The 14,210-nt window shown below is 37.1% G+C and overlaps 1 protein-coding gene across 9 annotated transcripts in view; it reads left to right on the forward strand.

Annotated features, from left to right (window-relative positions):
* COL19A1 (collagen type XIX alpha 1 chain) overlaps positions 1 to 14,210 on the forward strand; it is a 359,940-nt gene that overhangs the window by 75,358 nt on the left and 270,372 nt on the right. For 7 of the 9 annotated variants that reach the window (XM_017971197.4, XM_017971198.4, XM_017971199.4 and 4 more), the window contains exons 8-9: positions 179 to 304; positions 1,384 to 1,446. In XM_017971197.4, the coding sequence (XP_017826686.3) occupies positions 179 to 304; positions 1,384 to 1,446 (189 nt within the window). The remainder of the gene's footprint in view (positions 1 to 178; positions 305 to 1,383; positions 1,447 to 14,210) is intronic. The other 2 variants (XM_035296027.3, XM_035296031.3) reach the window with 1 other exon arrangement.

Raw genomic sequence — 14,210 nt, forward strand, 5'->3', positions numbered from 1 at the left:
CTCAGGTGGAAACAGCAAATGTGTGATAAGCATTCTCACACCGGTGTCAACTTTTGGTTAATAAGAAAGCAGTTCTTGCAGGCAACCTCAGAAATCCCTAGTTTAGTGGGAACTAGTGTTGGAACATCAGAATGTTTGGAATTAATCCAATTTCCTAAAGCATCTTTTTGGATTTTAGTGCCTAGAACAGGATGGTTTTGGAAATATTGCATCATCATCAGTAACTACTCATGCCAGCAAAATGTCTGCATATCTTCCAGTAAAGCAGGAACATAAAGACCAGTGCCAGTGCATTCCGAACAAGGTATGCTGGTTTTAATCTGTGCACACTGAAAGCCCCCCCAGACTATGAGCCCAGCTCCTTGAATGGAGTCTCTGTTCACAGAAAGTATCTTGTCCTTCAATGTTTGTTGAAGCAAATACCTCAGTTGCTGGGGTGGGTTAAGAAAAAGGCATTGAAGATAGGACTTCCTGGATTGTTATCTGGATAGTTCTCCTTCCAGGGCATCAACTAGAATTAATAGAAAGGTGAAGGGAGGAACCACCTGTACAACAGGCAAGTACTGAGCACTTAATGTGTGCTAAGAATAGGCTGAAGTTCTGGGAATTCACAGTTGAAGAAAACACTGCCTGCTCTTCAAAAATATACTCAAAAATAGTTTACATTGTATTTCTTTTTCCATGTAAACTGTGTTTTTCCAGCATCCCCAGATTTTCAGCCATCTGTCTCCATCCACCATAAGTTGTTAGGGGAATATAGGGAGATGCTCTGTTATTACTCAAATAATTTTTTCATCTGCACCAATATGATCCCCTGGTCAAGAACGCCAAGCCATGGATCTTTATGAACTTCCTTTATGGATGTTAATGTCAGTCATATAGACTGTGCTACAAGGCTGAGTGGTGTCTTGGTGGCTTTCTCCAATGCCCATACCTGAGGAAAGGAGAACTTGCTCCAGTTGCTATGGAGCAGAGTATGCCCTAGCACTGTGACCTAGTACATGTCCTCGATTTACTCATCCACCACTACTTCAACTCTTGGCTGAACCTGGATGGGGATGGAGTGAAAATTTAAGGGAAATTTTCATTTTTTTAGTGGCTAAAATCGCATAGTAAGTGCCATGGAAAAGACAAGGTTCAAGGGGAGGGGCATAGAGAAGGAGCATGTGTTCTAGCTCATGAAAGGTCTGGAGGAGATGATGCTAAATGGTGTTTGGACATGCCTATTTTCCCTTGTTCACATGGCTCACTATTCCTCACTCTAAGCATCAGCTTAGAGAACAAAGCCTTATCTTGCTATTGTCAGCTTCATATTTATAAACTATTTGGCTTTAGATCAATGTGACAGAATGTTTGCTAACACAGATATGCATTTTTACTCAGGGAGAAGCAGGATTACCAGGAGCTCCGGGTTCACCTGGGCAGAAAGGGGATAAAGGAGAGCCGGTAAGAAAAAGCAAATACTGATGGGAAAAAAAGGTTTTGTTCAAGAATGACTTAAAAATGTGTTCATCTCATTTTTCTATATTCTGTACAAATACATATTTCTGTAAAAGGCTATCAAAGACTATATTAAAATGCTGATTAAGAAATAAGAAAGACTATCAGTCTTCTAGTCTGCTTTTGAATTTATATTGGCAGGCTGGTGTGAACTTTGGAAAGATCTGGAACTGCTAGTCTTTGTGCCTTTAAGCTCTAGCAAAACTGTGAAGCAGGAAAATCTGTTTTCTAGCTGTGCCCTAGCCTTCTTTAGCATTCCCTTTCCCAAATCCCTGTTGAACTCTTGCTTCTCTTGTCTTTTGATACATCCCCAGCAGAGACTTTTCTGTAGCTCCCTACCTTTATTTTTGAAAAAGATTTTTGAGGAGGGACAGGCCATTTATTATTGCTCTTTAAAACATATTTCTTGGGGTACTTTTACTTTCAATATCATTGTATGAAAATTCAATATAATTGAACAATATCTGATTCTAAAGACTACTTCAATCAAACTAAACATACAAGTCATTTTACCAATAGCCAGTATTTATTTTGTGCTATGTACCAATAGCCAGTATTTATTTTGTACCAGACACTGAGAAGAGTGTTTTAGGTATGTTATCATACTTGATCCTTACAATTATTTTTCATGTTAGGAATTAGTATTAGCATTTTACAGATGGAAAAACTGAAGTTTAGGGAGGTTAAATTTTTGCCCGGTGCCACATACCTTGTGGCCAAACTGGGATCTGAACCCAGTAGGTCTGTTGACTACTCTTAACCAGCATCCATTTTGAAGCCTGCACTAAAATAAAAATTGCTATGTTATAAGAGCAATTCAATATTATATATCTGTGCTTTTTGATCAGAGTACTTCCACTTGTAATATTTCACTTTTAAAACTTCATTTAAAAATGCCAGCCTAATATCTCTATCCTCATTTTACAGCTGAGAACCACACATAGGTAAAATGATGTGCCCAAGGTATCACAATTAGGAGGACTAAGAGAGTAGAAAGATCTCTGAGTTAGTCCAGACTCTTCCTTGGTTAGAGGGTGAATTTGGCTAAGCCACTCAGACTCTCCATACTTAAGTTTTCTTACCTGCAATGGAAGGTGTTCTCACTTATTTGTTCTGTCTATACTTTAAAGTGACATAAAAATGCCTTAAAAAATGCATGTGGCTTAATTGTTGGTGACTGTGATTTATGCGCATTCACATACACATTTCTTAACTTGTCTTTTCACTTCTTTGATTTACCAGTTCTATCATATTTAAGAGTGCCGGCATAGGAAGAAATTTCATATATTGGTTTTAGGAAAAATACCCTGCCTACTAAAAAAAAATTCTGTGTCAGAAGGAAATCCTATTTGAATAATTATTTTTAAAATTATTAAATCAACTTTAAATTCTTTTTTAAAGATTAAGTATTTAGTCACTCTTGATAGAGCCTATACCTTTTAAGGATGCATTTCCCTGTCCATTCCCTTTAATCATAAGTATACGTCTCTTACTTAACATCTAAATATTTATTTTGTTTTTCATTCATTCATCCATCAACACCTATTTATTGAGCTCCTGCTATTATAATAAAAGATGTGCCAGACGTTGGAGCCTTCACAGTAATAATAAAATACAGGGCCTGCTCTCATCGAGTTTACAATCTTGTAACAGTTTTTCACAGAACATTCCTCCTTCTGTGGAAGCTAAAACCAGTAGAAAAGAACTTGGAAAAATTAATAAAAATTGATAAATATTAGCCAATTTATTGTATTTTAATCTATAAAATATACTGAAATGTGTCTTAGAGTAACAATGCATTATATGACTTCTCATCTGCGGTATGTTTTAAGGATATTAACATTTGTTTTAAATTCCATGATAATTCATAATGGCAAGAGATTTTAGTGGCAAGGTTAAAACAGCTGGAATAAAAGAAATGTATAATCTATACAACAAATAATTAATCTGCATATTTCCTTTATCTTTTCAATACATGCACCCACATTTGATTAAACCAACATTTATTCTGCCTTTTAAAAATGACTTTAGATGACCATGACCATGAATGCATTCAACCTTCCTGACACTTGTAATAAACATGGATGTATTGTTTCATTTTAAGGAATGGAGGATGAGCTTATTTCTGCTCCTATTGCACTATGTGATCCTGCAACTTTAATGTGCAATAAATAAAGAAGGCTTTCCTTCATGTTTGATTCTGCCATGTAATTGCCATTATTAGAGCAGGTGCACAAAATAATGCCTACATAACACAAAGATTGAAAGTCATTTTGCTCTACGACATATTCAGTGAAATTGTGAAATAATCGAAGTGCAATGTTACTAAGGGAATCAGATGTTGTTCTAAAGATGTTTGATGTTTGATCTGTAACCCTAAGAAATAATATTTAGAGGAGTTAAAACAATATGTTGGAAAGAGTACCACTTTGGAGCCTGAACCACTTAGGATTGAATCCTTTCCAGCTCTTACTTGCTTTGAAAATTATCCTTAATAAGATCTACCCAGTGGTTGATGGTGAAGAAGGAATGCAATATAACATGTATACAACACTTAGAACCTGGCATATTATAAATACTCACAGATATATGTTTCTCCTGCTTTCCTATCCACCGTATAATTGTCGACAGTTTGAAGGAGAGATGGAGATAACTATTTCAGGTTGAGTTTAATTTCATTTGTGGCTTGATGAAGAATAAAGAAATCTTTATTGTGAGATAATCTCTTAGAATTTTCAATTGATTAGATGTAAAAATCTTGAGTTATCACATACTATTTGTCGTAAATGGTAATAATTTATTGATAGTTAATGTCTTCAAAAGATTACTTAATTACTTGAATATTTCATTCAACTCTATCTTTTGATATTTCCAATATTACCTGACCTTTTCTAGAGACAATGTGCTAGTTTTTGTTTTGTTTTGTTTTTGAGACAGAGTCTTGCTTGAGTGCTATAGCGTGATCTTGGCTCACTGCAACCTCCGCCTCCCGGGTTCAAATGTTTCTGTCTCAGCCTCCTGAGTAGCTGGGATTACAGGCACCCACCACCATACCTGGCTAATTTTTGCATTTTTAGTAAAGATGGGGTTTCACCATGTTGGTCACACTGGTCTCAAACTCCTGACCTCAGGAGATCCACCCACCTCGGTCTCCTAAAGTGCTGGGATTACAGGTGTGAGCTACTGTGCCCAGCCCATTCTGCCAGTTTTAAAAATATATTCCTTGCATTGTTTTACTTAGATAACATTGATTAGAAGGCATCTAGACACAATTATAATTTACTTCTTATCATTAACTATGTAATACTAGTCTTTTGGTGCATTTTACTTTTAGCCCAATGTAGTAAAGTGAGAAAAGATTTGAGAATACAAGTTCCACATCTCTTTCAAGTTGTATATCACTACAATACAGTATTTCTAAAGGTGTTAATATTTTTATTTTAATTGATGCATAACAATTATACATATTTAGGGAGTACAGTATGATATTTTAATTCATTCATATAGTCTGGCTGATCAAATCAGGATAATTACATCCATCACCTCAAATGTTTATTATTTCTTTGTATCAGGAGCATTCAAAATTTTACCTTTTAGCTATTTGAAAATATGTAATACACCATTGTTAACCATAGTCACCTTACAGTGCTATTGAACAGCAGAGCTTATTTATTCTTTATAGCTGTGATTTTGTAACCATTAACCAACTTCTCCCTATCACCACTCCCCACCCTTCGCAGCCCCAGTAATCATTATTCTACTCTCTACTTCTACGAGATTAACTTTTTTAACTTCTACATATAAAGGAGAACATGCAGTATTTATCCTGTGCCTCACTTATTTCACTTACTACAATGTCATTCTGGCTCGTCCATGTTGCTGCAAATGATGGGATTTTATTCTTTTTTATAGCTGGATGTCATTCTATTGTGTGTATGTGTTATATATGTATATGTAATGTAAATATATATATATGTATATATATACACAGATAACATTTTCTTTATCCATTTATTCATTTGATGGACACCCATTTTGATTCCATATATTAGCGATTACGAGTAGTGCTGTAATAAACACAGGCTTTCAGATATCTTTTCTGCATACTTATATCCTTTTCTTTGAATATGTATCCCCAGTGGGATTTCTGGATCACATGGTAGTTTCATTTTTAGTTTTTTGAGAAGTGTCCATACTGTTCTCCATAATAGCTATATTGATTTACATTTCCACTTAAAGTGTTCAAGAGTTCCCCTTTCTCCACAACTTTGGTAGCATTTGTTTTTTTGTTTTTGTAGTCTTTTTAGTTTTTGTCTTTTTGATAATACCCATTCTCACTAGGGTAAGATGATATCTCATTGCGATTCCAGTTTGTACCTCCATGATGATTAATGATGTTGAGCATTTTTAATGTATTTATTGGCCATTTGTATGTCTTCTTTTGAGAAGTGTCTATTATGATCATTTGCCCATTTTAAAATCGGATTATTGGGGTGTTTGTTTGTTTGCTGCTGTTGAGTTGCTTGAGCTCCTTGTATATTGTGGATATTAATCCCTTGTCAGATGAATACCTTGCAAACATTTACTTGCTTTCTGCAGATTGTCTCTTCATTCTCTTGATGGTTTCTTTTGCTATACAGAAGCTTTTTAGTGCATATTTGTCTATTTTTGCTTTGGTTGTCTGTGCTTTTGAGGTCTTATCCACAAAATCTTTGCCTAGACCAATGTACCAAAGCATTTTCTCTACATTTTCCCCCAAAAGTTTTATAATTTCATAATTTTGGGCTCTACATTTAAGTTTTCACTCCATTTTGGGTTGATTTTTGCATATGGTGAGGGATAAGGATCTAGTTTATTCTAAATATGGATATGTAGTTTTTCCAACACTGTTTATCAAAGAGACTATCCTTTCCTCAATGCACATTCCTGGCACCTCTGTCAAAAATCAGTTGGCTGGAAATATGTGGATTTATTTATGGGTTCTCTATTGTGTTCCATTGGTCTATGTGACTGTTGATAAGAATCTAAGGTGTTATGCTTTGAGAATTCTTACTTTAATGCAGCAATTTCATAAAGAAAAATTTCATTCTTATTTATACACACACCCTGTGAGTTAGACAATTATTCTGAGTAATCATGTAAGTAAATCCCATCCTACCTGAGCCAAAACCCACTAATGACTTCTTGTATCTCTTAAGATAAACCCCAAAGCTCTAACCATGGGCTATGAGGCTTCACATAATGTGTAGAGCTCTCTCTAACCCCACTCTCCATTCCTTATATTGTCTCCTACCCTCTTTTGTTCATTTTTACTCCAAGTCCTTTGTACTAGTTATGTATCCTTGAAGTGTTCTTGTACATATCCACTTGGCTCTCTTCTTCACATCATTTAGGCCTTGCTCAAAAATAGCTTTAAAATAAAAAGGCCTTCTGGCATCTCTATATAAAAAGCATCCTTCCTCCCACCTCTATCCTCTTACTTTGCTTAGCACTTTTACTGCCACCTGACATGTTATCATCATGCATCTATTTCTTCCCCTGTTGGAAAATGAGTTCTGTGAGTCTGTATATAGAACAACACATAAATAATAGGAGCTAAAAATATGCTGAATGAATGAAGAACACTACACCTCAAGGAAAGTTTAAATAATTAACTCGATCCAAGATGGCGGATTAGACACAACTCCAGTGCACAACACCCAGTGAGAGAGATGCAGAAACCCAGGGATCTCCTAGCTCCAACTGAGGTATCAGATGCATTTCAATGGGTCTGGTCCAAGGGTGAGCAAAGCCCACTCAGGGCAGACCGAGGCGGGGAGAGGTGCTGCTTCACCCAGAAAGTGCATCTACAGCGAGTCAGAGCCTTCACCTCTGGTGCTCTGGTCCAGATACAGCGCTTCTCTCAAAGCCTCAGCAAAACACAGAACGGGGAATCTTTGCAGTCAAGCACCGGGAATTGCGAGTGCGGAGTTGAATTAAGAGTCTGCAGACTGAGCTATCGCTGTCCAGAGAGAGAGGGAGCTGTAAGCAGGAACAGCTGGGTGGCCCCTACCCCATGACTGGAGAGAGAGAAAACTGAAAGGGGAGACTGCCGAGTGCGGCTGGGCGGGTTCCTAACCTCACCCACAAACCCCAGAGAGCTAAAGCTCTGACTCTAGTGGCTTGCGTAGCCAGTGTCAGAGTCTGAGATGAAACCTGAATGATCCAGCCCAGTGGAGGAAGGGCACAACCCACCATTAGAGGGGTGGGACTGGGCTACGTGTTTTAACAAAAAACATGGGAAGCCTACGTAGCAATGGGATGGCATTCTTGACAACCCAGCAGCACCTACAGGTCAGTGGAAGAGGCGGGTCTAATCTCCCAGCATCAACAAAAAAGACACAGGAAGCTTCCCTAGTAACCTGAAGGAGTCCCTAGAAACCCAGTAGCACCCTCACAGGCAGACAAGTGACCTCATCAAGCAGCTCTCTGACACCACAGCCAGGTAAATCCACAAAGAGGAGAAAAAAACAGCGCAAAAAAGGTGAAACCACCAAAGACCAGAACACCTCTTCTCCTTCAAGGGATCACAACTCCTCAACAACACAGGATCATAACTCCTCAGCAACACAGGATCACAACTTGAACAAGAAGGAGTGTGATGAATTGACGGAAACAGGATTCAGAAGGTGGATAATAACAAACTTTTTAGAGCTAAGGGAACACGTTCTAACTCAATGCAAAGAAACCAAAAACCTTGAAAAAAGTTAGACAAAATGCTAACTAGAATAACCAGCTTAGAGAAGAACATAGCCAACTTGATGGAGTTGAAGAACACCGCACGAGAACTATGTGAAGCAAACACAAGTTTTAATAGCCACATGAATCTAGCAGAAGAAAGGACATCAGAGATTGAAGATCAACTCAATGAAATAAAAAGAGAAGGCAATACAAGAGAAAAAAGAGTGAAAAGAAATGAACAAAGCCTCCAAGAAATATGGGATTATGTGAAAAAACCTAATCTACGCTTGATTGGTGTTTCTGAATATGATGGGGAGAATGAATCCAAGCTGGAAAACACACTCCAGGATATTATTCAGGAGAACTTCCCAAGCCTAGCAAGGCAGTCCAAATTTCAAATTCAAGAAATGCAGAGAACTCCACAAAGATATTCCTCAAGAAGAGCAACCCCAAGGCACATAATCATCAGATTCACCAGGGTCGAAATGAAGGAAAAAAAGCTGAGGGCAGCCAGAGAGAAAGGTCAGGTCACCCGCAGAGGGAAGCCAGTCAGATTCACAGCAGATCTCTCAGCAGAAATTTTACAAGCCAGGAGAGAGTGAGGGCCAATATTCAACATCCTTAACAAAAGAACTTTCAACCCAGAATCTCATATCCAGCCAAACTAAGCTTTATAAGTGAAGGAGAAATAAAATCCTTTATGGACAAGCAATTAATGCCCTACAAGAGCTCCTGAAAGGAACACTAAGCATGGAAAAGAACAAGTACCAGTCACTGCAAAAGCAAACCAGTTGGTAAAGACCAAAAATGCAATGAAGAAAATGAGTCAACTAATGAGAAAGAAAACCAGCCAGTAACAAAATGGCAGGATCAAATTCACACATAACAATATTAACATTGAATGTAAATGGCCTAAACGCCCCAACCAAAAGACACAGACTGGCAAACTGGATAAAAAGTCAGAACCCATCTGTGTGCTGTATTCAAGAAACCCATCTCACATACAAAGACACACATAAACTCAAAATAAAGGGATGGAAGAAGATTTACCAAGCAAATGGAGAATAAAAAAAAGCAGGGGTTGCAGTCCTACTCTCTGATAAAATGGACTTCAAACCAACAAAGATCAAAAGAGGCAAAGAAGGACATTACATAATGGTAAAAGTACCAATCCAACAGGAAGAGCTAACTATCCTAAATATATACACCCCCAACACAGGAGCACCTAGATACATAAAGCAAGTTCTTAAGGACCTAAAATGAGATTTAGACTCCCACACAATAATAGTGGGAGATTTTAATACTCCACTGTCAATATCAGACAGATCAACGAGACAGAAAATTAACAAGGATAGCCAGGACTTGAATGCAGAGCTGAACCAAGCGGATCTAGTAGACATATACAGAATGCTCCACCCCAAATCCACAGAATATAAATTTTTATCAGCACCACATTGCACTTACTCTAAAATTGACCACATCATTGGAAGCAAATGACTCCTCAGCAAATGCAAAAGAACAGAAATCATAACAAACAGTCTATCAGACCACAGCACAATCAGTCTAGAACTCAGGATCAAGAAACACACTCAAACACGCACAACCACTTGGAAACTGAACAACTTGCTTCTGAATGTTGACTGGATAAACAATGAAATGAAGGCAGAAATAAAGATATTCTTTGAAACCAACCAGAATGAATACACAACTTACCAGAATCTCTGGGACACATTTAAAACAGTCTCTAGAGGAAAATATATAGCAATAAGTGTCCACATTAGAAGAGTGCAGAGATCCAAAATTGACACCCTAAAGTCAAAATTGAAAGAGCTAGGGGAGCAAGATCAAAAAAAGCTCAAAACCTAGCAGAAGACAAGAAATAACTAAGATCAGAGCAGAGCTGAAGGAGACAGAGACACAAAAAACCCTTCAAAAAATAAATAAATCCAAGAGCTGTTTTTTTGAAAAGATCAACAAAATAGACAGACCACTAGCCAGATTAATAAAAAAAGAAAAGAGAGAATAACCAAATAGATGCAATAAAAAATGATAAAGGGGATATCACCACTGATCCCACAGAAATACAAACTACCCTGAGAGATTACTACAAACAGCTCTACTCACATAAACCAGTAAACCAGGAAGAAATTGATAAATTCCTAGACACTTTACTCTACCAGAACTAAACCAGGAGGAAGCTGAAACCCTGAATAGACCAATAACAAGGGCTGAAGTAGAGGCAGCAATCAATAGCCTACCAACCAAAAAAAGTCTAGGTCCAGATGGGTTCACAGCCAAATTCTACCAGATGTACAAAGAGGAGCTGGTTCTATTCCTTCTGAAACTATATCAAACAACACAAAAGGAGGGAATCCTCCCTAACTCATTTTATGAGACCAACATCATCCTGATACCAAAACCAGGCAGAGACTCAACTAAAAAAGAAAACTTCAAGCCAACATTCATGATGAACATCAATGCAAAAATCTTCAATAAAATACTGGCAAACATATTGCAATAGCATATCAAAAAGATTATCCATCAACATCAAGTAGGCTTTTTCCTGGGGATACAAGGCTGGTTCAACATACACAAGACTATAAATGTAATCCACCACTTAAACATAACCAAAGACAAAAACCACATGATTATCTCAATAGATGCAGAGAAGGCCTTCGATAAAATTCAGCAGCCCTTCATGCTAAAAACTCTCAATAAACTAGGTATTGATAGAACGTATCATAAAATGATAAAAGCTATATATAACAAACCTACAGCCAATATTATACTGAACAGGCAGAAGCTGGAAGAATTCCCTTTGAAATCAGGCACTGGACAAGGATGCCCTCTCTCACCACTCCTATTCAACATAGTATTGGAAGTTCTATCCAGAGCAATCAGGCAAGAAAAAGAAATAAAGGGTGTTCAATTAGGAAAGGAGGAAGTCAAACCATCTCTATTTGAAGATAACATGATTGTATATCTAGAAGACCCCGTCATCTCAGCCCAAAATCTTCTGAAACTGATAATCAACTTCAGCAAAGTCTCAGGATACAAAATCAATGTGCAAAATCACAAGCTTTCCTATATACCAATAACAGACAAACAGAGAGCCAAATCAATAGCGAACACCCATTCACAGTTGCTACAAAGAGAATAAAATACCCAGGAATACAACTAACAAAGGATGTAAAGGACCTCTTCAAGGAGAACTACAAACTCCTGCTCAATGAAATAAGAGAGGACACAAACAGATGGAGAAACATTCTATGCTCATGGTTAGGAAGAATCAATATCGTGAAAATGGCCATACTGCCCAAAGTTATCTATCGATTCAATGCTATCCCCATCAAGCAACCAATGGCCTTCTTCACAGAACTGGAAAAAAATACTTTAAACTGCATAGTGCAGACAATCCTAAGCAAAAAGAACAAAGCTGGAGGCATCACACTGCCAAACTTCAAACTATGCTACAAGGCTACAGTAATCAAAACAGGATGGTACTGGTACCAAAACAGAGACACAGACCAATAGAACAGAACAGAGAACCCAGAAGAAACACCACACATCTACAACCATCTGATCTTTGACAAACCCAGCAAAAACAAGCAATGGGGAAAGGACTCCGTGTTTAATAAATGGTGTTGGGAAAACTGGCTAGCAGTGTGCAGAAAGCAGAAACTGGACCCCTACCTGTCACCTTACACTAAAATTAACTCCAGATGGATCAAAGACTTAAACATAAAACCTAACACCATAAAAACACTAGAAGAAAACATAGGCAAAACCATCCAGGACATAGGTATAGGCAAGGACTTCATGACTAAAACACCAAAAGCAAGGGCAATAAAAGCCAGGATAGACAAATGGGATCTAATTAAACTCCAGAGCTTCTGTATAGCAAAAGAAACCATCATTAGAGTGAATCGGCAACCAACAGAATGGGAAAAAATTTTTGCAATCTACCCATCTGACAAAGGGCTAATATCCAGAATCTACAAAGAACTAAAACAGATATACAAGAAAAAAACAAACAACCCCATTCAAAAGTGGGTGAAGGATATGAACAGACACTTTTCAAAAGAGAACATATAGGAGGCCAACAAACATGAAAAAATGCTCATGATCACTGGTCATTAGAGAAATGCAAATCAAAACCACACTGAGATATCATCTTGTGCCAGTTAGAATGGTAATTATTAAAAAGTTGGGAGACAACAGATGCTGGAGAGGATGTGGAGAAATAGGAATACTCTTATATAGTTGTAAATTAGTTCAACCATTGTGGAAGATAGTGTGGCGATTTCTCAAGGATCTAGAAATAGAAATTCCATTTGACCCAGCAATCCCACTATTGGGTATATTGCCAAAGAACTGTAAATTGTTCTACTATAAAGACACATGCACATGTATGTTCATTGCAGCCCTGTGTACAATAGCAAAGACCTGGAACCAACCCAAATGCCCATCAATGATAGACTGAACAAAGAAAATGTGGTACATATCCACCATGGAATACTATGCAGCCATAAAAAACGATGAGTTTGTGTCCTTTGTAAGGACTTGGATGAATCTGGAAACCATCATTCTCAGTAAACTGACCCAAGAACAGAAAGCCAAGCACTATATGTTCTCACTCATAGGTGGGTTTTGAACAATGAGAACACATGGACTCAGGGAGAGGAGCATCACACACAGGGGACAGTTGGGAGGGTAGGGGAGAGATAATGAGGGGTGAGGAGGGAGGGGAGGGTGGGGAGGGATAACATGGGGAGAAATGCCAGATATAGTATGCACCTAAAGTAAAATAAATAAATTAAAAAAAAAAGAATTATAAAATCAACCATGGGAGAATTATAATGTGCAAGATTCATAAACAAATAGCACAGGGCTTCTGCTTTCACCCATGAAGTAACTGCTTTAGGCATCTCCTCCTATAGTAAAGAACTATAAAGTATAAAATAAAAAAAATAATAATTAACTCAGCTGTTTCTAGAAACTGTAAGTTCTCTTTCCTAATTTTCCAGGGGACTCTGCTGAGCAAGGCAAAGATTCAGTTTTCAAGGAAAGAGTTAAATGATAATATATTGTTAACTTTTGTTCTACATTTTTTCTTTTAAAAAACAAAAATACTTTTCATATTGATTTAATCAGGTTTAGCTTAGTGTTGCCAAGTTAATGAAGCATCAAAAGTATTTAGCAAAAAGAAGTTTTGGCAGAATTTAATATGTATCTTTATTTGCCTATTTTCTTATCCACCATGATTTATTACTTTTTCTTTTTTTGTAAAGGTGGTGATCCCCTCTCATAGAATAAAGTGGTTTTAAATACTGCTGGTGTTTAATTATCTAGTTGTGATCAGTATTCTACATCAGGACACCTAATCAAGTGATTTTTAACCATTCTCTTTAAGACTAAATTTGTATAACATTATTTGAAGTAATAATTAATACTTTAATTTAGATTCAATTGTAATAATTTTCTGAATCGTTTAATTCCTTTTTGTTAGCAAGTGTAGTTAGCAACCTAATTCCTTAGCAACTGCATTGCTTTTTCAGTTCTTTAAGACCCTTGTTAATACCCTAACCCATTTCAGAGTTGAAATTCTCTCAGAGTTTTGTAAAATATCAGTTCAATTTTAATGTTCCTGAATCTAAGGGGAAGTGTTACCTGAGCCCTATTTTGGGAATTATTTTCCAGTTAATTTTTGTATTATTATCTTTCACATCTCCAGTTATTTTGCCAAAATGTGTTGACTTTATGAAATGATTGCTTTGCTGATATGGCTTTGACAGAAAATCAAAACAGTTTAAAATGGAATAAGTTAGCTTATTTGACTTCTTAGTCAGAAACTGGTATTGATTTCTTTCTGCTTCTCCTGCCTTCCAATCCCACTATAAAGGCTTCCATTTTGAGTAGTATATTATGCTAACCTAGAGATGATGAGTAAGTTTCCCCTCATTTTCTTTCCAATATGACATTACTCATAT

The sequence above is a fragment of the Callithrix jacchus genome, chromosome 4 (assembly GCF_049354715.1).
Source record: "Callithrix jacchus isolate 240 chromosome 4, calJac240_pri, whole genome shotgun sequence".
Taxonomy (NCBI): domain Eukaryota; kingdom Metazoa; phylum Chordata; class Mammalia; order Primates; family Cebidae; genus Callithrix; species Callithrix jacchus.